Consider the following 21,909-nt stretch of genomic DNA (forward strand, 5'->3'; position numbering starts at 1 on the left):
TGTGCCTTTATTCGCCTTAATTTTGACGTCAACATCCACATCATGGCTACCGACTACCTTAGCTGCCACACTGAAATAAAAGTCCTGCCCAAAGGTACTGCAGTCAAAGCGGAATTCTTCATTGAGAACACCCTGCTATGATATGGTGCCCTAGAAGTACTCATCACCAACAGAGAAATGTCAACTACATCAGAGTTTGCTCAAGTGAGCTTGCAATATGGCCGCACAAGTGACTTCAGGACAACTGCCTACCACCCGCAGAAGAGTGGCCTTACAGAACGGCTAAATATTAAATCAACCACAAGACGTGGTCAATGTAACATAATGCATGCCGTTCTTCCGTATAACATTGGCTTACAACACGGGAGTACAACAAACAATGCAGATGACATCGTTCAGGCTGGCTTACAGAAGCAAGCCGACAATGACGCTTGACACGTACCATGCTGCCAAACATCAGTGTCGAAGACTATCTTGACGTCGCTGCCTACCTCCAGTGCATTGGAAAAGCCTAGCAACTGGCCTGCCTAAGCATCAAGAACCAGCAAAGGACATACATACAACATTTATTCTTTGACAGTATCTGAAATACCAGCCTGGCGATAGCATCAGGACTTCAACACCAATACGCTGGCACGAACTCAGTGAAAAGATACTGTGACATTATTTAGGGATGAACATGATACCCAGACGTTTTGCTGTAGGACTGCAAGGTCCTGCCCGAAGGTGTCGTGCAATCGTAGCGGCGCAGTACGCCACCTGAAGTCATCCGCGCAGTGCATCCTAAGCTGTTCTAAGTGTGCTGATGCACTGTAGAAACATTCTTATTTGCTTTGTTAGTGTGCTTTTCTTATACATTTTTATTTTTCTGCATTCATGTTTTGCTTGCAGCATTGGGACGATGCTTTCTTAAGAGGGGGGCATCAACATGTGTTCACTGTTTATCTTTTCCTGGCGACTATTTTTCACTGGCTAACCACTGTTACAAAGTTATCGCTCAGTACAAGACCAAGTTCCTATATCGTAACTTTCTCTGGTGTTGTCGCCAACTTGAGAGCCTTCAGATTAAGTGCGCAAAGTGAAAAGTGGTGCAAATTCTGGAACGTATGCGAGAGCCAGCTATAACACTAATGTACGAAGAGCTATGTATAAATAGGGAACAAATTTGACCCGTAGATGAGATTTCGAATACAGACGACTGCTCACCATACAATGCTGCTTTTTTGGTGGGCAAAGGTTCACTCAATAAATAATTTCATTTTTAACTAACGGTTTTAGCAGTTCTATTCTTCAGTTACTGCAATGTGACAATGCCATGCAGTGCAAGATTAAAGTCTTTCTGAATGTATTTCTCAATGTTTTTTTTTTCTTTTCTTTTCCAGTACAGTGGCATGACCCTCACACCTATACAGCCCCGGCCATCACGTCGCACAAGCTCAACCACTCGCACCACAGCACCCGATACATTATTGCATTCCACATTTTCTAATTTTGCCAGCAGAATGCGCGGACTCACTGATAGCGGAAATAAATAGTCCTTGCAGCACTCATCAAAACAAACTGAGCAAGTTGATTGATACTTGGGAAAGCCATCATAATGCAAATGAGATGGGCACATACAACAGAAGCCAGGACAGTGCCCGGCCAGGCGCTGCGAGGCTTGCCAGTATTTTTTTCTAAAGTTTCAAGGTCTACATGCTCCATTTAACAACAATAAAATGTAGAAAATATGTCACTACTCCTTTCAGCATCGACTTCATCTTGGGACATAGGTAGGCAAGAAATAGTACAATCTGGGCTTTGGTGTTCAACTCTTTATTAACAAACTCCAATGCGATCTCCACACTGATTCCAAGACGCCTGGAAATGTGTCAACAAATGCAATGGCGATGCATAATGTGAATATTTATACCTGAGCATGATGATGCTTGGCTAAAGTGATCACAGGCTTGTGACTACTGGAATGACAACAAAACTAAAACCGACCGTGACTTTCTACCAAGTTTGTGTTCAGACTAACTGTATGCGCATTAATTTGGATGAGCAGCAAAAGCTGGTAACAAAGCCAGTTAACGGAGATACAAATGTCACTGTAACATGTATGCGATGAAAAGAGCATTGAACTAACAAATAAGAAAGGACTAAAACAGAGACTAAAAATATGTCGTAACAAACTGAAGCTAGATAGCTCCCAGCGACAAAGTGATCTCCAAATCACTGAAGTGCCAAGCTGCCTCGTTTCTTGCACAGTCATTAAGAAATGAAAATTCACGTACTGGGTGTAGTATTCTCTATGCTGCATTACTCATTTCTTTCCCATAAAAAATGATAAACGAGCTACATAATGCAGTCATGTTCCAATAGTTAATATGTACTAGCTAAAGCTACTTCAGGAAAGGGGTTTATTTATAGGGGGTTGTTCATAGAATATTTCGCAAGATAAAAGCTATAACATAGGAGTCGAGTACGATGGCAACAAAAGCTTGCGCAGAATTTTATTATTCAGAAACACCTTTGCGCTGGAAAAACCCGCAGTCGGCTTTCAATTAAAAGCTAATCAAGAAGCACTTGTAATCTTGTAATATTCAGGTACTGTACATGTTGATTTCAAACATCGAGTCCTAGAATGAGATGGCAAGTCAGGCTAGCTGATTTCAAGTTCATCTTGTGGAGCAACACAGCATAAACAAGGCAACAAGAAAAAGTATTTAGTGCTATCCGCAATCTGTCTTTATTTTTGTGCGCTTGTCTGGGATTTGTCGCGTTGCTCTACAAGACGAGCTGAATCCCATTACAAAATGTGCGTCACGAGTCAACGATGATCTCGGCAGCCAAACACCGAGAAAGAAAAATGAGCTAAGCACATTGTTTTCGAGTGAGCGCTTGCCAGCAAGTAATCGTGAAAAAAAAAAGTCAATGCGCACGTTACTTGTGCACAAAGGTCACATTTGGGTGCAAACAAACACATCTACACATACGCACGCACATGCACAAACCATGTGCAGAACTTATGCACATAATTGTTTCAGTACAAACACGCCTGTACACTAAAACCAAAACAAACGAGGTTAGAACATTAAGCTCCAAGGAGGGGCGCTGTCCTTACAAAGGCGGCCTACTCCTGTCAGTAACACCGCACCGCATGCGGAAGTTTTAAGTGAGAATTTCCAAATTATTTTCATTTACTCGGCAGGACGAACTGCACTACTATAGGTCGACGTCCATAAAGACTGAGGGTCAGTGAAAACTTGTGCATTGTACTTCAATGCTTTAATTATTAATGTAATAACCAAAGGCCGTTACACTATCAAAACAATGCGGTAACAGAAAAGAAATGTTGTGCATACACCTCCGCGTGGCACGAAATACAATGCCGTCTACGACATAGCGCTTCACAGAAGAGCTCGTTTAAGGGACTTCCAAGTGTCCGCCAGTTTGCCTAGCGAACTAAACGTTGGCTGCTGCAGCAGCTTTGAAGACCGTCTGGGGATGCCGATTCATCCTACTTGTGCGGTAAGGGTTCTCGTTCCGCCTCTGCAGTGTACTGTTCGAAGAGTTCGAGCACCTGCCGCTCCTTGTCCAAGTGGCTCTTGGTGCGCAGGTGCTGCAGCAGGTCGTACGGGTTCAGGGACATCACGTCGCACACGGGACAACGCAGCATGCGCTCGGTTGAGGTGCGACAACTGGAAAATTTTTTTTAAAAGAAGGAAAGAAACGGTTTCATGATGTAACAGTCTTGCAGGGCGAAACTTAGATTATGAATAACTTAATTGTGGAAAATTATGATCCACATCAAAGATCAGTAGATCTATGAACATCACATCCTATTTACAGCCCATGACCAATTTTTCGGACATGCCCGATAATTCGGAAACCTTAGTGGCGCCACCATGTAACCCCCAGAGCCAATGTATAAGCAAATCTGAAATTTCGGATGCCGAAGCCCTTTGCTGTCCGATTTTCCAGACTCTTTGGTATGACCTCTGGGCCGAAATGGCATTTATAGAAGCCCCACCACCACCATATTGATTATCTTGCAGTGCTGAACCAGCACATTTGCAAGCCCATTCGCTGGCAGCCGTAGCCACGGCAGCAACGCTAGGCCTAGCTGCTTTGATGTTTGCTCTCAAGCTTCCTGCTGTTCGGTGCCATGTTTTTCATTTACAGAATTTGCTCCTGTCAGCAATGGCACCGATTCCACCTTTGACATTCGCAGAGACAGCTTTGAAGTGCAGAAATTACAGCAAGGGTCAAGCGGTGCATAATGCCGGTTCCCAAAAGTCCGCTTTGCCGCAACACAGCAGTCTTACGAGGTCAAGGATACCCAATGTATTGCGGTGAAGCATACCAAGAATGATGAGTGGCCACTGTCACGGGGCATCTTTAATTATAGAGGTGTGGACCTGCCATCTCCTGTCACAGTACGAGCCCCAATACCCAATAAGTACACCGGTAGGCCTTCATAGCTGTTCTGGACGCGCTTGTGGCAATTTGAGCCCTTGGGAGCAGTAAAAAGCAAGCACTTATTACTTTTTTTTCAGACAGCCAGATTTTTTCTGATGTTTTCACAGCACCTCGGCAGTCCAAAAAGATCGGACATTGACTGTACTCACACAAGACCCTCCATGGTGCAAGACCAGCACCCCCAACTTTTGATGTCAGAAAGTTGAAAAAGAAAAACAGTTTAACCAAGGACTGCATTTTCAGCACATGGTGTTCAGCATCAGATGAAAGTCGACAAATGTTTCAATGTTCCTGGAATATGTAAGAGTGCGGATGGCACTGAGGACGACTACTTTTGGGAAGAAGTCTGCTGATGAACCCTCAAAGTGGCCCTCAACCACCTCTCGAGCTTGGTGAGAAAACATAGCCTGAGGATAGCATACGCTGCTGTCAACATCTGGGCCAAGTTTTGAAGTCGTGCCCGTTGTGTCGAACTTGCAAGCGGAGCACTAAGCCACATTTCTCTCAGACGCTCTCTTTTCAACAAAAGCCTGCTCCTCACTTTTTTCTGGATGTGTTATTTCATAATATAGCGGATTCTCATATGTGGCTGCTATTGGCCAAGAGCTGATGTCAATCAAGAAGGGTGTTTGGATCAGTGCCCTTCTGCCTACATTTACTGTGTATATTTATTGACGGAGTTTCGCGCAACACTTCACGTTATGTAGGTGGGAACTACAGCTGAGTCTCAAATTTTTGAATGGCTTCAGATCACACATTTTCCTCGCTAGTGCGGTTTTTTTTTCTCTAAATGTATGAACAAGGTTACACTGTACATCGTCCCTGATCCATCCATGGTTTTGTGGGTGGTCATATGTCTGACTCGCAAGAGCCATACTTCGAAGGAAAAGTGTGGGTCTTATGCGAGTAAATGTGGTCCATCTTATGATTACATTAAATTCTGGGGTTTTACATGCCAAAATCATGATACGATTATGAGGCAAGGCATGGACTCCAGATTAATTTTGACCACCCAGGTTTCTTTAGCTTGCACCCAATGCACGGTATGTTTTTTTTTTTTTTTTGTATTTCATCCCAATTGAACTGCAGCCACTGTGGCCGGGATTCGATCCTGTGGCATTGAATTTAACAGCATAATGCAAAAGCCACTATGCCATCATGGCAGGTGGGTCTATCTTATGATGAGCTGGTTACTGAACAGGAAAATTGTCATCCGCCTGAACACAAAGCTAAATATAAAACCTGTACGAGTTACTAAGAAAGAAAGCTTCACAGTTAAGGAAAAATTCGCCCTGGTCCGGGATTTGAACTTGGGACCAGCACCTTTCCGGGGCGGTCACTCTAACATCCAAGTTAACCAGGAGGCTAGCAGACCCCAGTGTGAGGGCAAATGTAGCTTCGTGCTACATTTGGATGGATGACCAATTTTCCCTTTCATGAAAATTTATATACCTTGTGGGATTCCACAGAACTCATTTGCCGTATTGAGATTGTTATAGTTGAAGGTTAAGAATGACAATAAACAAGGTATGCATTGGAAAGAGAAATGTTGGAAAAAGGTTGTTTCTCTCACTTTACTGATGCATAAGCGAATAAAAAAAGTGGTGGACTTGCATGACATTACTTTTTCAACAGACCAGGTGTTCCAGTAACAATTCCAAGCATTGGAAAGAGGAATGTTGGAAAAAGGTTGTTTCTCTCACTTTACTGATGCATAAGCAAATAAAAAGTGGTGGACTTGCATGACACATTACTTTTTCAACAAACCAGATGTTCCAGTAACAATTCCAAGTAATTTGCTGCAGAGCTGACAATGTTTGCAGTGGCCATCACAGTGAGCTTTAGAGACATGAACTCCTTTAATAATGTAACAACTTCAGAGCACATGTCGTGTTACGTGCGATAGAGAGCAATAGGTGCCCGCCACGGCAGCTTCTCCACGGTACTCACCACTTGTGTCACATGAAAATGCCGGCATAGAATCAGTTTCCTCTTCTGGTGCCACCATCTCCATGCAGGTTGTCGCACATTGCATTCACAGCTATTACCGCCAACCCTATTGCGATGAGCATCGTCACCTACCTGTTTCAAAGCGCCTGTGGCGTAGTGCCATTTGAAGCATACTGCACACATAGCAGGCGCCGTGTTTCACTCTGGTGGCATCGTATTCTGGTGCCACCTGCCAGCTCGACTTTTTTTTTGGTTCCTGGTGGCCATCTTAAAACACTACACAATAGGACAACATGCGTACCGGGCTGCTCCAGCCCCACCAGATCGACGCACGTCAGCGTCTCGTGGCGCAACGATTCTCACCGAGTGGGCATGTCAAAGTGTCCCACCAAAATCCCGCCAAATGTCCCGCCAAATGACATCACGTAGATGTCAACTGTACTTGTGCCTGGCTAAACTTTTTTTCTGACTTGGGGTCACACCTTCCCCTGGCTAGTACATTTTGGCTCGCATCTTCTTGCAAAACATATGAACGAGGTTCTAGTGTAATTGATACACGAAACTTCCCATCGAATAACTCTCTTGTATAATACTACAACATGTGGACATCAAGTTATGTCAAATCACGCGTTACTCGTGCCCCTTTGTGCTTGAAGTATGAGACGTTTTTTGTTGCAAGTGCAATCACAGCGTTGTGGCTTCTGGTAACAGGTACTAACAGGTAACAGCAACTCTGCCGCTGCTGCCGACTTTCCCTGCTTCAGGAACTTGTTTGCTTAAGCTTACTCATTTTGCCATCATGTGACCTCCAACGGACGGTTTGAAGACCAATAAGCAAAACTTTTTTTGCTAACAGGATTTATTAATGTGAAACATTCTTTGTGAACTTAAGGCACTTCGGGTGTATCTGTTTAGCTGCCTACGCTGCGAGCCTGGTAGTGCCCACCAACTTGGGTCGCTGGGTATATGCTTATGTTCACACTGCTGGCGTGGTCGCAGCACTGTTGCCATTCGAGTTCCATCCTACGACTCTCGCCCCCGATTCTCGTGCACAACTTGCACTGAGCCAGGTGGCGCGCTTGGGAAGATGGGGAACAACACAGAAAACACAGGTTGCCTGTGTACAAACAGCGATTGAAAATTAAATTTCCCACCCTGTGCACGCCAACTGGCTCCTGATGCTCACAATGAAGCTCTTCGTTGAGAAGTGTGTCAACTTGGACATCGCGTTCCTCAGTGGTTTACTTGAGCAGCTTAAGGGTGGCAAACTACTGGGGCGCAAAGGAAGACAAACATGTTCGAAATGATTGAGCGGCTAGACAAGCCCACATTCTTTCAGACCTTCAGCATGTCCGAGCTGCACAATGAGCGCCTACAAGGAGCCGGTCAAGGCGCGCCGCCGCAAGGACTATGTTTTTCGTAACTTTGATTTCTACAGTACGTGGGCTGTGCATAATTTTTTTTTAACGCAAGATTTGACACATGTAAAACAGGCCAAAAGTTCGCAAACTTTATGGAAAAATTCAGGAGAGAGTAACATGAAATGACAACACTCACTTGCTGGCTTCCACGTGCAGGTCCTGCAGCTTCTTGCGGAGCACGCGCAGGTTGTTGAGCGACGGCTCCAGCGTGACCCCGTCCAGCAGGGGCAGCACGTTGGCCTCCACTGCCATGATGCCGTCCACGACGGCGTGCACACGCCACTCCTCCCGCAGCAGGTTCCACGTGTGACGCCGTGGGGGCAGCCGGGGCTCGATCGACTGCCGCTTACGGCTCATCAGGCTGCGTGCAACAGCAGGGTGCACACCACGCGTGACGCAGGCTGACACGTCGATCGGCTGATTTATTCATGTTGTATTTGCTCTTCACAACACACACACATAGCCACATCTGCAGTGCGTTTGAAGATAGTGACAGAGACACATGCCCGTAGTCGTCAAGAAAGAAAGAAAAAAGAAAGCCCAAAGAAGAAGTAGTTAGCATGCGGCATTAACCCTTCAAAGCAGCAGTTTTTCTATTTAAAAAACATGCTGAGAAATTACGAATTTTGTATTGCATATTTTTATTGCATATACATAACAGAACACTTTATTCCAGATGCAACAACAGTAACCACTCGTTATAATAAGAAGCCACTTGAATTATCGCATTATTTGAACTTTCTCTCAGTCCCAGCTCAAATGCATGCATTTTAAACCTTGATTACTTAAAGCAAACTGATAAGCTGCTCCGTTTAAAAGCGAACTGTAAAGGGGCCCGTGCACACCGACGACGCTCAACGCTGAGCGAAGCCTTTTGCGCCGGGTGAACGAGTGATCTTCTTCATCGGCAGCTATGCCATCCGCATCAACTGCACACTCTTTTCTTCCATGTTTTCATTCCTAAGCCCCGTGAATGAAATAAAGGTTGTGACGGCGGCATCGTGGCTGTGGTGGCCACGGTGCTGAGGAAGTAGTGCGTAGCAGAACAGACAAACGTCACTTCACGCTGGCCTTCTGCGCGTCCAAAGTCACCTGAACCAAGACCACATTGACTCCCTCCCACAGCATGTGCAAAGGAAAAGTTCGATTCCAATCTGGCTCGATCGCCACTGAAATTGCGCCACGCAACACCCGTATTAGGCTTCACCGAAGTGGCGCTATTTCATCTCTTTGTTCAGCCTTTACACAGTGGCCACTTTTATCGAATTACAAGTTACACCGAATTTTCCAATGTCCTGTTGACTTTGTTATAACGAGAGATTACTACAAAAAAGAAGAGGTTCGCTCAATAAAGAGACTAACGTTATGAAATCTTTATTTTCGAAAATTATTAAATGGCGCTTTTATCCCTTTCTATAGGCTCCCTAGCAGGTAAGCACACACAAAACATACGAGGCCATTTCTACCAAGCCTAGATAACGGAAGTGAAGCCATCTTTTGCCACCTTCCTAAACATTGCCTCCACCGTCTTAAGTACACCTTGATCTATGCTAAAGCAATGTCTTTTCTTTTACTGTTTCCTGAAGCATCCAAACAGTTCCCTTACCCGTCCTATAGCCCAGATGTGGCACTCTCCGGCTTGTTTGTTATCTCACAGTAAAAGTTTTCCTAAAGGCTGCATCTGCAGTTTGCCACGCAAATTCTGTGTGCTCTGGGCAACTTCCTTATTTTGAATTCTTGTCAGTCAATATCATCAAGCAGCTTCAAGTAGCACGAGCCCCACCTTCGATGTCCATGCCAACGAGGGCAGTAATTAAGTTAGGGAAGTGCCCGACAATGACTGTAGCAGAGCAAAACAGTGATCATTTCGCTATCATAGCATGGTTGACCTCGGTTATCTTACCAGGAAATGGAGACTCGAGTTGCATGCATTGATTGTGTTTTTGTGTATCTGTAGCGACAGCATGACGATGGTTGAAAAACGGACAGTCAAGGTCACAGGCAAGTGTGTGCAAACACAGTAATGCATTGAGAATGCTTTTTCTGGCCATTTGTGAAATAAAGTCACTTATTTTCTTAAAGATCCGATATTTCAAATTCCCGATTATTCCTGCAGAGTTCCTGTATAGAGTCCACATTTATAGAACGGTGACTGTCAACACTGAAACACATTGACAGCCACGAAGCCTCCAAGTTTGGTGGAGCTCGAGGACTTTGGAAGCTGCCAAACTAGCTGCCGCTGATGCAGCGTTTGTAGCAAAGACATGCCGCGGGGGCCACATCGACGTGTACTCACTCGAGAAGGTACTGCCGCGCTCTGTCCTGGCAGTTTGCAAGACCGGCGCCGTTCCAGCTCACGACGGACATGCCAGGGTCAGAACGCAGGACCATGTTGATCATCATGCGCACCTTGTTGACCTGCAAGAGCCGAGAGCAAGCAGCTTATGCCACACGTAAATTTCCATGCCAGTGAGATGAATGATGATTGATGGGTTTTAATGGCGCTGCTGAGGTGAACGAGACGAGGCCTATGAGATGAATCAGTTCCACCATCATTGGCCTATTTAGTGTTCACTGCAGGATGAAGGCCCCCCTCCCAGTGATCTCCAATTTCCCCGTCTTGAATCAGCCGACCCCATCCTACGCCTGCGAACTTTTTCGATTCCAGTGCACCACCTAGTCCTCTGCCGTCCTTGACTGTGCTTCCCTTCTCTTGGCACCCATTCTGTAACTCTAATAGACCACCAGTCTACATATAACGTGGCCCACCCAAACCATTTTCCTCCTCTTAATGTCAACTAGGATATCGGTTGCCCGCGTTCGCTAGTCTCTAGCCTAACACATCTGTCTTCCTGTTTTTTAATGTTATGCCTATCGTTTCTTGTGCAGTACCTAGCTTCTTAAGCTTCTTTGTTATTGCCACCAAGTTTAAGCTGAACAGGTAACCGTATTTACTCGCATAATGATCGCACTTTTTTTGTCAGAAAAATTGAAGCCAAATCAGGGGTGCAATCATTACGTGGGTTAAATTTCTTGTGAAAAGAAAAAAAAAAATTTTTTCCGCGTTTGCTGTGGGACACCAAAACAAAAATGGCGGCCGGCGGAGCAAGCCGAATGCGCCGAACGCAATATTTTTTTCTTCTCGTGAGTACATTATGTGCATTTAAACAATTTTTCCCGTATCAGTAATGAATAATAATGTTAATATCGGCAAGTTTGCGGCAATAACGTAGCCATGTCCACTTTGAGGGGACAGAAACAGATGGGCGCGCTTAGCTGCCAGTGACATAGAAACACAGGGCCGGCATGCTGCGGAAACTGCGGCATCTGTCTTCACTGCTATCCTAATACGGCACATTTCCGCTAAGGGTGGGTGAATATCTTAGCCGTGTTACAAGCGTCGGCGTATGAATAGGGTACACTTTTAACGTATCACTGTAAACATGGCTACTATCATTGCCGCTCGCGATTTGTTGCGTGCCCACGAGTGCAGATGAGAAGAATCGAAAGGCGCCTTTTTTGTTGTTATTGACCACAACCATTATAAAGCCTACACAAATAAAGGCAAGTTTGGTTGCAGCTTCTTTTTAGTCATGGAAGTGCGGAAAGTGATGAAAGTAATGAAATGAGGCATCTACTTAAGAATGTTTGGTGCGTGCCGACTGCTTGGTTTGTCTTGAAGAGTCGTTCGCCTAGCATTTGACAGATGGTAAGCGCGATCAATATTAGCTAGACTTGGCACATAACATATTGCTGCGGCAAGTTCGGGGTGCGATCCATTACACGGGAAATAAAAAAAATCGAATTTTGACGACAAAATTCAGGGGTGCAATCATTACGCGAGTGCAATCATTATGCGAGTAAATACGGTAGTACCTGTAGAATGCAATGATCTTTAACATAATTCCCGTGAAACATACCATAAAGAGGTCTTCGTCAGTGAAGCCAATGTCGAAGGACACCTCAAGGTCATGCTCTGGGTAGAGCGGCAAGTTCGACGACAATTCATAGCCCAGGCCGCAAAGCGCGCCCGTGTACTCGGACCGCTCCGCATTCACCCTGAGCAGAGGGAAGTGTGCAAATGCAAAACCAAAGTGGCAAACCTGCAACAGAATATTCTGCGAGGTGAAACAGCAAAACTGAATGTTGAAGAGACTAGGATGTTGAGTACAGCCCATGGCAAATGAGACAGACATAGTTCGTTTGGGACAAGGCTGCTCAGTCGAATCCCTGCATAAAGACCACTGGTTGACTGACATTTCTAACACAACAAAGTTCTTACACTCCTTCAGCTCAACAGGAGAAAGGGCGGCACTTTTACGTGCATTTCAGTTTGTGTACAGTACATTCATTCTACCATCTGAGCTAACTAGGAGGCTTGCAGGTCGTAATGTGAGGGCAAATTATAAACGAACCCACTTATAACGATACCGAATATACATTCAAACTTCAATTTAACCCTTCGAAGGTTTTTGCCGTACATGTACGGCTGCGGTTTTCTGTCCCGCAAGGTCTTAGCCGTACGGGTACGGTCCCGACCCTCCGTTTGAAATTTCGCGCCATAATGACGATGCGTGCTCATCGGGAGGTGCTGCCACCTCTTAGCACTTACAAGATGCGTTTGAAATTGGTGCTACCTTCTTGGGGAGATAAACAGAGCTGATTGCTAGCTTCAGCGCGTCGCTCAGACTGCGGCAACGCCCCTTTGGCGGTATCGGTTTCGCCGCGTGATCGCAACGGAGGCGCGCGAAACGTCATTTTTTTCTTTGTCGGCACTCTCTTGCAGGGTGGTGGAAGTTGATTTATATCTTGACTGGTGCTACTCTTAGCTTGCTTATCAGCGACGTTCACGAGGTATTCTAGCTCTCAGTGGCAACGCGCTTTCGCGGTTTCGGTTCCGCCGCGTGATCGCAACAGAGGCGCGCAAAACGTGGTTTTTCTCTTTGTCGGCACGCTCTCGCAGGGGCGGCGGAAGTTGATTTCTATCTTGATTGGCACTGCTCTTACCTTGTTTATCACCACCGCTCACGAGGTATTCTCGCTCTCCGCGGCAACGCGCTTATGCGAGAGGGTGCCTCAGACCTCTGCCCAAGGCAGCCACACGCAGAGATGTCATTTGTGCGCCAACACAACTCCTCGCTCCAAGAGTACGCATTTTAGGTGTGCAGACTGCGATAAGGCGCTGTGCGTGGACCCGTGTTTCAAGGAGTAGCACGCCCGGAAATACTATTGAGCATTTTGCAGTTCTGAGTGATGCCGACACCAAAATACTGTTCCTAATTATTTTTTACTGTTTATTACCGACTTTATACATTTTGTAAATTCAAGATCCGCAATAAAGTAATCTGACCACCTGGGAAAGTTTTTTTCAATATAATTCGGCCCTCAGATGGTTACTGAAACTCAAGATGTAGCGAACTATTTTCATTTCCCGATTTTAGTTCCACAGAGAACAGTATTTCTTTTTTTTGCAATTAAACAAAGCAACTTTGTGACAGTTTCGAGTGAACAAAGTTTTCGGCCATTTCAAGCATGTACTTGGAGCCTGTATGGCTGGCAAATCTAGTAAAAGACTATCAAAATGTCAGTCGAGGCAAAAGCTACTTGCAAGCGTCCTTCCATATGAAAAGCTTTAGCGGCAAAAACGCCTCTACCTTGGCCATGTCCATAGCTGAGCCAAGCGCCGGATCTTTGAGGTAATCTATGGCAAAAGCAAAGACCCAGCCGAGTTGCTTGGTGACTTGAAGCGCAATGTGTTCCCATGTGTGCTGTGTTAGCGGTCGGGTAATGTCAAGATTGCGAGACATGGCACGAAGCATTTGCTCACATTGTGACAGCGAGTGTTCACGGTCATCGAGTGAGACATGTCCATGTTTGCCTGAACACACGTGACACTGATAAAACTACAAACCTTACTTGGCGTAGCTGTCCCCCTGCTGTTTCTATCAATGCCCAGCCTTCCTGGTGAAACTGCAACTTTTTGTTTTTCAGGACGAATGTCTATTTTTTCCCACTTTTGGTTTTAATTTGTGGGTGCAATTTGGTGACGGCTGTGGGCAGTAACCGTGATCTGCCATGGCGTCCAAGATTTACGGTGCCACGTGACACAATACTCACGAGTCTTGGATGCCTTGAGCTACGCTGATGCACTGCTCTTGGTGCTATCTGTACCGCTCATGCTTGTGCTCATAACAACGTCATTACTGCCTGCCCTTCTTGCGGTACTACTATTGCAATACAAGATACTATCCCCTAGGAATGTCCTACTGTTGAAATTTTAAATTCCGAATTAATGAAATTCACAATTTAATTATGTTTTTCTCTGAAGGTAAACATTGGTTATATCGAGGCTTGACCGTATTGGCTATAACAATAAGCAGCCACAGCGCCATGAACGTCCATGTGTTTCTATAGTAAAATAAACTGCTTACTACAATATTCTCATGCTGTATTGTCGGTTATAGCAATTAGATCTAGCTACTGGGTGTCTGCACAGAAAGAATATGAAGAAAGAAAGAATGGAAAATCCTGGAAAAGAAAAGAAACTAGTGGGCCGCCGCACCTCCCCGCGTGCATCTCCATTCCACACTCTTGAAATACGCATCTGAAGGCTGGCACTGCATGGCTCGCTGTTTTGTTTTTAAGGATATTTAATTTTTTTCTTTTTGGCATGAACAGTTAGGGATTGTGGTTAGTGGTGGTTCGAGACAGCACCTCTCGATGGCTCAAGTGTATGCTGTCATCGCAAAGGAGGAGCCAGCATCCGGTGGAGGAAAGAGTTCATTTCCGAAGCGAAGTGTCTGCCTAGACTGCGCTCGGACAAAAAGCCCTATGCCAAGCTGAGCGCCCGTTTTTAAAAGCTTGATCTAGCTCAGTCTATCACCTAGTCAATCTCCACACCCTCCTGCAGAGTCACATAACAACCACAACCAACATGTATAACTCCTTCGATTGGACTGTGCCTGCTTTCTCCCGCCCCGTGGGAGCGACACAACGTTCTGCCAAACCTCGAAGCACTTCAAGCTACGTGCTGCCGGTAGCCACCGGTCAACACCTGCTTGAGCAAGCAGTTATCAGTTGTCGATCTTCTGCAGCAGCACAGGTTGAAAAGCAGCACCCAGCACAAATTTCTTAGCCTCTTAACCGAGATCCCACCACCGCGGCTCCCCTTCATCAAGCATGCTCTCCAAGTGTGCTTTGTAATCTCTCCGTGCAATGGTTCAGGGAATGCTGCCATGGCTTTCAACATTCCTTCTTTGACAACCGTCCATGGCCGAGTGACCTCGTTGACCCTGCAACTGCATCCAGTACGATGAAGTTGCTTCCATAAAGACCGCAAGACCGCTTAGGAAAACTTGGTGAACCACAGCAAGAGTCCCAACTCAAGCTCTCAAAACTGAGTCGCAGTCAGTAGCCAGATTCAATTATTATAACCAATATTGCGGCATACCAAACATTATAGTAAGCAGATTTATTTTACCATAAAACACTCAAAAAAGTTTGCACTATGCCTACTCATTCTTACATCCGAGTATTGTTAAAACCAGCAATTCTTTAAACAGGTTTTAAGGCTCTTCTTTCTGCCTAATTAAAATGTTTGATGTCAGTCCCTGCTGTACTTTTTGTGCAACCTGGTTATAACAATTATCAGTTATAGCAACAAAATTTTTCTAGAACTTGAATATTGTTACAGTCAAAATCACTCCTAACAATATTCAAGTGCCATGAAAATTCCATAGTTATAACTGCCAATTGTTATAACCAGGTTGCATGAAAAAAAGAAAAAGACAGAAAAATAGGGGGATGGCAGGGGTGTTGTCAGAAAACTACAATGGTTCGCAGTGACTGCCTCATTGGTTAGAAGTTCTTATGCTTCTAATGTGTCGTCCTCATGTAGGAACTCTGCGAGTCCTGAAACATCCTCCTCAACTGAATACCAAAGTTCAGACACCGAGAAATAACTCATAGAGGGCCTCTTTCACCTCTTTACAGTCACCTTGTTGAATGCATCTGCACCCCTAACACACTTGCAATCATGAGCTTGGTTAGGTTCACACCAGATTCCACAGAACCGACTTGGCAAACATTTCCTCGTATCTCTTCAAGAAAAGAAAGCCGACGAACGCATACCTGAGCTCGCAATAGGGAGCAAACAGCAACGGCATGAGGCAGTGGAGGCCAGGCACGGATGGCATGAGGGTTGTGTTACGCAGCGTAACGTGGTCGCTCGTAGCGCTCTGGCTCACAGTGCCCGCGACGAGGAGTCTGGGGTGCCGGTTCTGGGGCTCTCCGTTCAGCAGCACGGAGTTGACGCTGTTGCGGTCGACGTGTACGCCCCTGGTTGCAAGTGAGAGAGAGAGAAAAAAAAAAAGAAGAAAGAAGCTTGCTAGTGGCAGGATAACGATCAACATTATACCGGCCCACACGAGAATTTCAAGGCAGCCGATGCTTACAGAGGCAGACTAAATGGCTGCCGAGTCAATAGTCTGCCGAGGGGATGGAGTTATGTGGAGCTCTACTGAAATTTCAAAGACTTTGAGCAGTGTGTGCAGGCTCCCAACCCTTTGTGAATGACTTGTTTCCACTATAGCATGCCATAAACAACTTGTTTGCAAGAAAAAGACTAGCATGAAACTACTTACCTTCTGAAAATTTTAGTTAGCAGCAGCAACAAGCACCGCAGTGTAGAGATGACAAAAGACCATCAGGAATATGTACTACAGTGAAAGCTCGTTAATTCGAACTTCAATAATTCAAATTTATGGATAGTTTGAATTGTATGATTTGGTCTGGGAAAGCTCCATACAAGTCAATGAATGAAAAAGCCTGTTAATTAGAATGCGAGTAGGTTCCGCCACGAATAATTTGAACTAAGCACCACCGCACCAGCAGCTTGGCGTCTGGCACACGGCCAGAGAAACGCACTCGCGATAGGGCGGCTGCCTAGTGACGAGGCTGCACTGACCTAGGATGGAGAGAACAAAGAGAGAAGGTAAAATCGGGTAAAACCAAACTGGCACGGAAGCCAGAGGAGAGTGGCGGCTGCCCCCTCTCCGCCCTACGTGACCTCCAAGATTTGGTTCTTTAAGCGCCGATCTCGGAGGCTTTGCAAATCTTAGGTAGCTGTTACTCTTGAGCGACAGATGGCACGACCAACATAAAAGCACCGTGACCAGGTGTGTTGCAGCTTTGTCTGCACTCAAGAACCGACAAATAGGAGTCTCTTCCAATGTTACGTTTAGCACCTTTGCCTCTGCAGTCTCCATTTCGGGTGTAGCCTCGTATGCCTCAGTTTTCAGTGTCAGAAGCATCTTCTGTGGCTGCCTCTTGAAGATGGTTTGTGCCCGCAGCAAATACTGCGCTGAAACGCTACAAGAGAAAAGTGACATCCTGCGGGAAGTGGATGCCAGACTCTTGTCTAAGCAAGAAATCGTAAAGAAGCATGCAATACCGAAAAACTCACTATTCACTTACATAAAGAATAGGAGGGCTATTGAAGATGCCTTAGAGACAGATGTTGCCAGCGAAAGAAAAAGGGTGTGGCCCGCAAAGTATCCCGACCTCGAGAAAGCGCTTCTCATTTGGATTAAGGAAATGCGTGCAAAGGACATGCCACTGAGTGGCACCGTCATACCGGTGGAGGCAGCAGACTTCGCCCTGCAGCTGGGCTACAATGTCTTCGCTGCTTCAAATGGGTGGTTGCACCATTTTCGCGAGCATTATGACCGTGCTGTGTCAGGAGAAATGAAGGCTGTGAACATGAAAACGTGTGAAGTTTCGTGCTCTGAGGTGCTTCAAGGCTACATAGAGAAGTATTCTCCACAGGACATATTTAATGTGGATGAAACTGCCTTATTTTTCAAATTGCTACCCGCCAAAACCATCACGTATAAAGCCGACAAGTGCACGGGAGGGAAAAGAAGTAAAGAAAGAATAACCGTGATGGTTGCAGCAAACATGACTGGAACTGAAAAGCTGCCGCTGTTTGTGATAATCAAGAAGTCCTTGTTGCTTCAAGAACATCCAGTCCCACTCGGAGGACTACGCAGCCAACAGAAAATGACAGGGAATTGTCTGCACCGTGGCTAGCGAATATTGACAGGAAGCTTGAACACTGTGGCCGCAGAGTCTTGCTTCTTATAGACAAGAGTTCGGCTCATAAGGCGGAGGTTGAGATGAAGGCCTTTAAGCTGGCCTTCCTTCCAGCAAACACAACAGCAGCACTGCAGCCCATGGACCAGTTAAAAAGGAAAAATGTTAAATCGTTTCATTGGCGCCACATGTTGGAACGAATAATTTTATGCAACGACTACCAAGTTACGCTCCTAAGTGCGCTACACATGCTTGTGTGTGCTTTGGAGCAAGTGACGGCAACTACGATAGCAAATTGCTATCGCCACTGCGGCTTCGGCACGCAAGCTCTGCAAGCTAACGAGCCACCTGCGCTCGAACATGGCGTCACCGCCTCGATGGCAGACATTTTAGAAGAAGTCGGCTTTGCGGACTAAGTCGACGTGAACGCAAGTGCAGTGGTGTGTGGTGCGCTCATGGACGAAGACATAATTTCTCAGATAAGAAGCTCAGATCCTGTCGCTGCGACTGATGACACCATTGCTACAGGTTTCGTTTGTGATACAGACGTACTGGGTTCGTCCCGTGATAACATCGTCCTCGAGTGCCTTAAGCTGAGTGAGCAAGTGCAAGCATGTGACAGTGAGTCAACGATGGCGGCTCAATCTTGCGTGAGCAAAGGAGGAAAGGGGAGGAAGCAGGGTGTTGTAGTTTGGTAGCGCGGGCTTCATCTTGAACACGATCTGCTTTGGAGGCACAGTCTAGATAGGTCAATGGCTCGTCGCTTTGCGTGCGCAGTGTTTTTGCTGCTGCTGTCGCGATTCCTCACGCCAGCGTTTTGACACCATGCTTGTTAATGTAGTTAGTAAGCGAATGTTTACAAGGAGGCATTCTACTCCGGCGGCTGCTGCGTAGGGCGCGGCCGTGTGAGCCCTATTTTGAATGCGATCTGTGATGTGGACAGTCTAGGCGCACCAAGGGCCGATAGTTTTGCATTCACAAAGTGATATGTCACCGTCTCTTATTTCCTCCGCTTGTTTTCGCCTCTGTCCATGGCCGATGTGCGCCGCAGGCCAGCAGTAGTGTGCCTGGATGCGCGTGCCTCCAGGATCAGTAGTGGTGGCGGTCACTACAATTGTTCATCTTAACCAAAGAGCACGTCTGAGACGGTTCGTCTTATGCGGATTTTTTTTCTGCATTGTGTCAATGGAAAACCAAACAAACATTCCCATGTTTTTCGCTATACATGAGAATATAGCTTAACAGAGTTCGTCTTAACGAGAGTTCACTGTATGTTGCAAATTGATGGACAGTTTCGTAAAATCAGCTTTGGTGCAATGTATCCGTGTTATATGGTAAAGCATACGAATGCTGCGAAGGCAATTTGCAACCCAATATTCATTAAAAAAATTTTTTTAATGTTTCTGATGGGACATGACATGTTCAACACATTTACTGCCCCCCTAAGCTCTGCCAAGACATATGCTGCCACTAAAGGGGTCACTACTGGCGTTAAAAATGAAGGCAGGTGCGGGCTGACTGGTCAAGTTCAAACATTCTGGTGAAGGATAATTTTAGGATCGAAATAACAAAAATTTGGGCCCACAGAAATGCTTGGGGGCTGGCCGGGACCTTTGTGTGGGATTGAATTAAGCAAGAAAATCAAACAAACCGGAATCGAATTAACAAAAGTCTACTGTACTTGTTACTTTAGGCAACATTTAAAATAACACTGTGTTATAGTTAACACAATCGATCGTCTGAAGACAGCATTGCATCCAAAGCAAGTAAGGAAATATGGCAATTTCCATTGCGGATAGCTACAAGCAGTACAGTTGGGCTTATAACTATGGGTGTGCGAATATCAAAATTTTTGAATACGAATTGAATACGCATACTTAGCTTCGAATCTCAAATAACGATGTGCACATTCATTTATCAGCAAGTTAGGTTAATTCGTTATGTTGGAACATTGCAATTGCACAGTCAATGGTAAAAGATGACCAGTAAGCCATCACACCAAAACATTGTGTACTCTCCTCAAGTTAACTTGGAAAATTTAGTAATTCCCACTAGCTGTCCTCACCCAGCCTGTGCCTTATTATACCGCATCAAATGCCCGTAAGCAAAGTCGGAGGTATTTGACCCTGTATCAATCGTCACCCATTGCACTTGTCAAGCAATAAGCTCAGAATTGGAGGTGGGAGGGCGCTGCAGGAAATAAATAAATAGTGCTCTCTCGCTGTCAGCAAGCCCGTGCTCCTTGCTACTGAGAGGCTGGCTTTTCCACAAAATTTACACGTTCAGTGGCTAAGTGTGATTCACAGGCACAATTTTGCTAGCAGCACGAAATTATCACAAAACACAGCAGAAAATCACCACACTATTCTTAGATTAGATAGAAACAAATGCTAAGAACGTTGTTTGCTCCCGCTCAGCCAGCAATATATTCGATTTGATTCAAATATTCATATCCAACTGAACATTCCAAAATTTTTGAACATCAATTTTTCGAATCGAATACGAATACAAAAATGTAACATTCGATAACATTCAAACTTTTCGAATATTCGCACACCCCAACTTATAACATGAAATCACACATAAAGAAGTGGTTCCACAATTGGGACCATCCCTGCCCTTTCTGCTATCGAGGCTACACACTTCGATGCAGCGAAGCGATGTTCGACAAACATATACTTGCAAATGAGTATACTTTTAACAGCAAGTGTCATGAACCCTTTTCATGTGATAGTTTGCAAGTGACACTGATGGTTAGGCACACTCTGCCCTTTCGTAAGCCGCTACTAGACGAAAGAAATTACTGCCCCGCCGACAATGGCAACATCACCGTCATTATAATCCCAGTAAATTGCAATCACGCCAGTATTGGTTGTTCCGGGGAGTGCTGTTTTAGCAGGTTTAACTGCACGGTGCTTTCGGGCACATCAAGAAGGAATTCGCTGCAAGAAGTGTGCACGTGAATTTTTAATGCACAAGCACGTGGTTTCGTTTGAGACTGTCGTTGAGAGCTTCAAGGTCACAGGAATCCCAAATAGTAATGGATGGCAAAGCAGAAGAGCACCAACAAGGCTATGCTCGTCAAACGACGAGGGCAGCAGAACCAAGGGGAGGCAACTGAAACAGAAGTGGTCAGAGTTGGCCGCCAGTGGTTGCGTTACTCTGCATAGCAGTCCGACCACGGTTCGAAACTTCAGAGTAGTCATAAGCCTGCCTTGCGTAAGGCTTGCACCTAATAAAAAAGAAAGCACGGGGATTACGGGAGTAAATGCGGTACATCTGCTCACCTGAGGAAGCACAGCTTCGACATGCCAATGAGCCTTGACTCCAAGGGACTGAATGGTCCCTGCAACTTTGCCTGCCAGAGGAAAAGAGAAGTGCGAGGAACACATTTCATAGAACATGATTTAGGTTCTTTACTGCTGCTTTTTACAAGTCTCAAACTTCGGATTACTTTCACACTGCTAAAGATCAGCTTATCCCAAAGGATCAATTGAAGCAGTTAAATAAGTCACTAAAAGCATTTTTTTGTCCAATTCATAGATGTGAGAAAACAATTTTTTTTGCAAGATTACTGGCATGGTTGATGTACAGCACACCGGCTAAGTGTCGCTTCTTTAAGTCTAAGAAGTGTGCATTACAGATTTTACAACTTCAGCAATGCGTGCGCCTACTCCTTTAAATTTGAGTAAGTGGGGCACACTCTATCGTGGATTCAAATGGTGCATTTAACTGCAGCGGTAGGGTTGGGCGATTGCTTTTGAAAATACCTTTACTTTCATAAGATTTAGAGTGACAAGCAAACATAAAATGCATGCTGTCTTTAGCACAGTTGGTGCATTGCTAGAAATGCTGTTGTCTGTAGGGGCCGGCGCCTCTGGTGTTAGTCATGAGGAATCTCGCAGAATCGAAAGTATCCCTGAAAGCGATTACCCAGGAATTTTGCCCCTGCTTGTTTCAGTGCCCTCCTGCAGCACTAAAA

The 21,909-nt window shown here is 45.4% G+C and overlaps 2 protein-coding genes across 5 annotated transcripts in view; one reads left to right on the top strand and one right to left on the bottom strand.

Moving 5' to 3' along the window:
- The window catches only part of LOC142587892 (uncharacterized), a 30,341-nt gene extending 28,549 nt beyond the window's left edge, over positions 1–1,792 (top strand). Inside the window, exon 6 of the mRNA XM_075699227.1 lies at positions 1,383–1,792. Within this exon, the coding sequence (XP_075555342.1) occupies positions 1,383–1,535 (153 nt within the window). The 3' untranslated portion in view covers positions 1,536–1,792. The remainder of the gene's footprint in view (positions 1–1,382) is intronic.
- A 7-nt stretch (positions 1,793–1,799) lies between these two features.
- Positions 1,800–21,909, bottom strand: part of spn-E (tudor domain containing 9 protein spindle E) — a 100,500-nt gene continuing 80,390 nt past the window's right edge. For all 4 annotated transcript variants that reach the window (XM_075699224.1, XM_075699223.1, XM_075699226.1 and 1 more), the window contains 6 exons: positions 21,215–21,285; positions 15,966–16,172; positions 11,756–11,894; positions 10,132–10,253; positions 7,972–8,196; positions 1,800–3,683 (listed from right to left, as the gene is read on the bottom strand). In XM_075699224.1, the coding sequence (XP_075555339.1) occupies positions 3,503–3,683; positions 7,972–8,196; positions 10,132–10,253; positions 11,756–11,894; positions 15,966–16,172; positions 21,215–21,285 (945 nt within the window). In that variant the 3' untranslated portion in view covers positions 1,800–3,502. The remainder of the gene's footprint in view (positions 3,684–7,971; positions 8,197–10,131; positions 10,254–11,755; positions 11,895–15,965; positions 16,173–21,214; positions 21,286–21,909) is intronic.

Source organism: Dermacentor variabilis, chromosome 7 (assembly GCF_050947875.1).
Source record: "Dermacentor variabilis isolate Ectoservices chromosome 7, ASM5094787v1, whole genome shotgun sequence".
Taxonomy (NCBI): Eukaryota; Metazoa; Arthropoda; class Arachnida; order Ixodida; family Ixodidae; genus Dermacentor; species Dermacentor variabilis.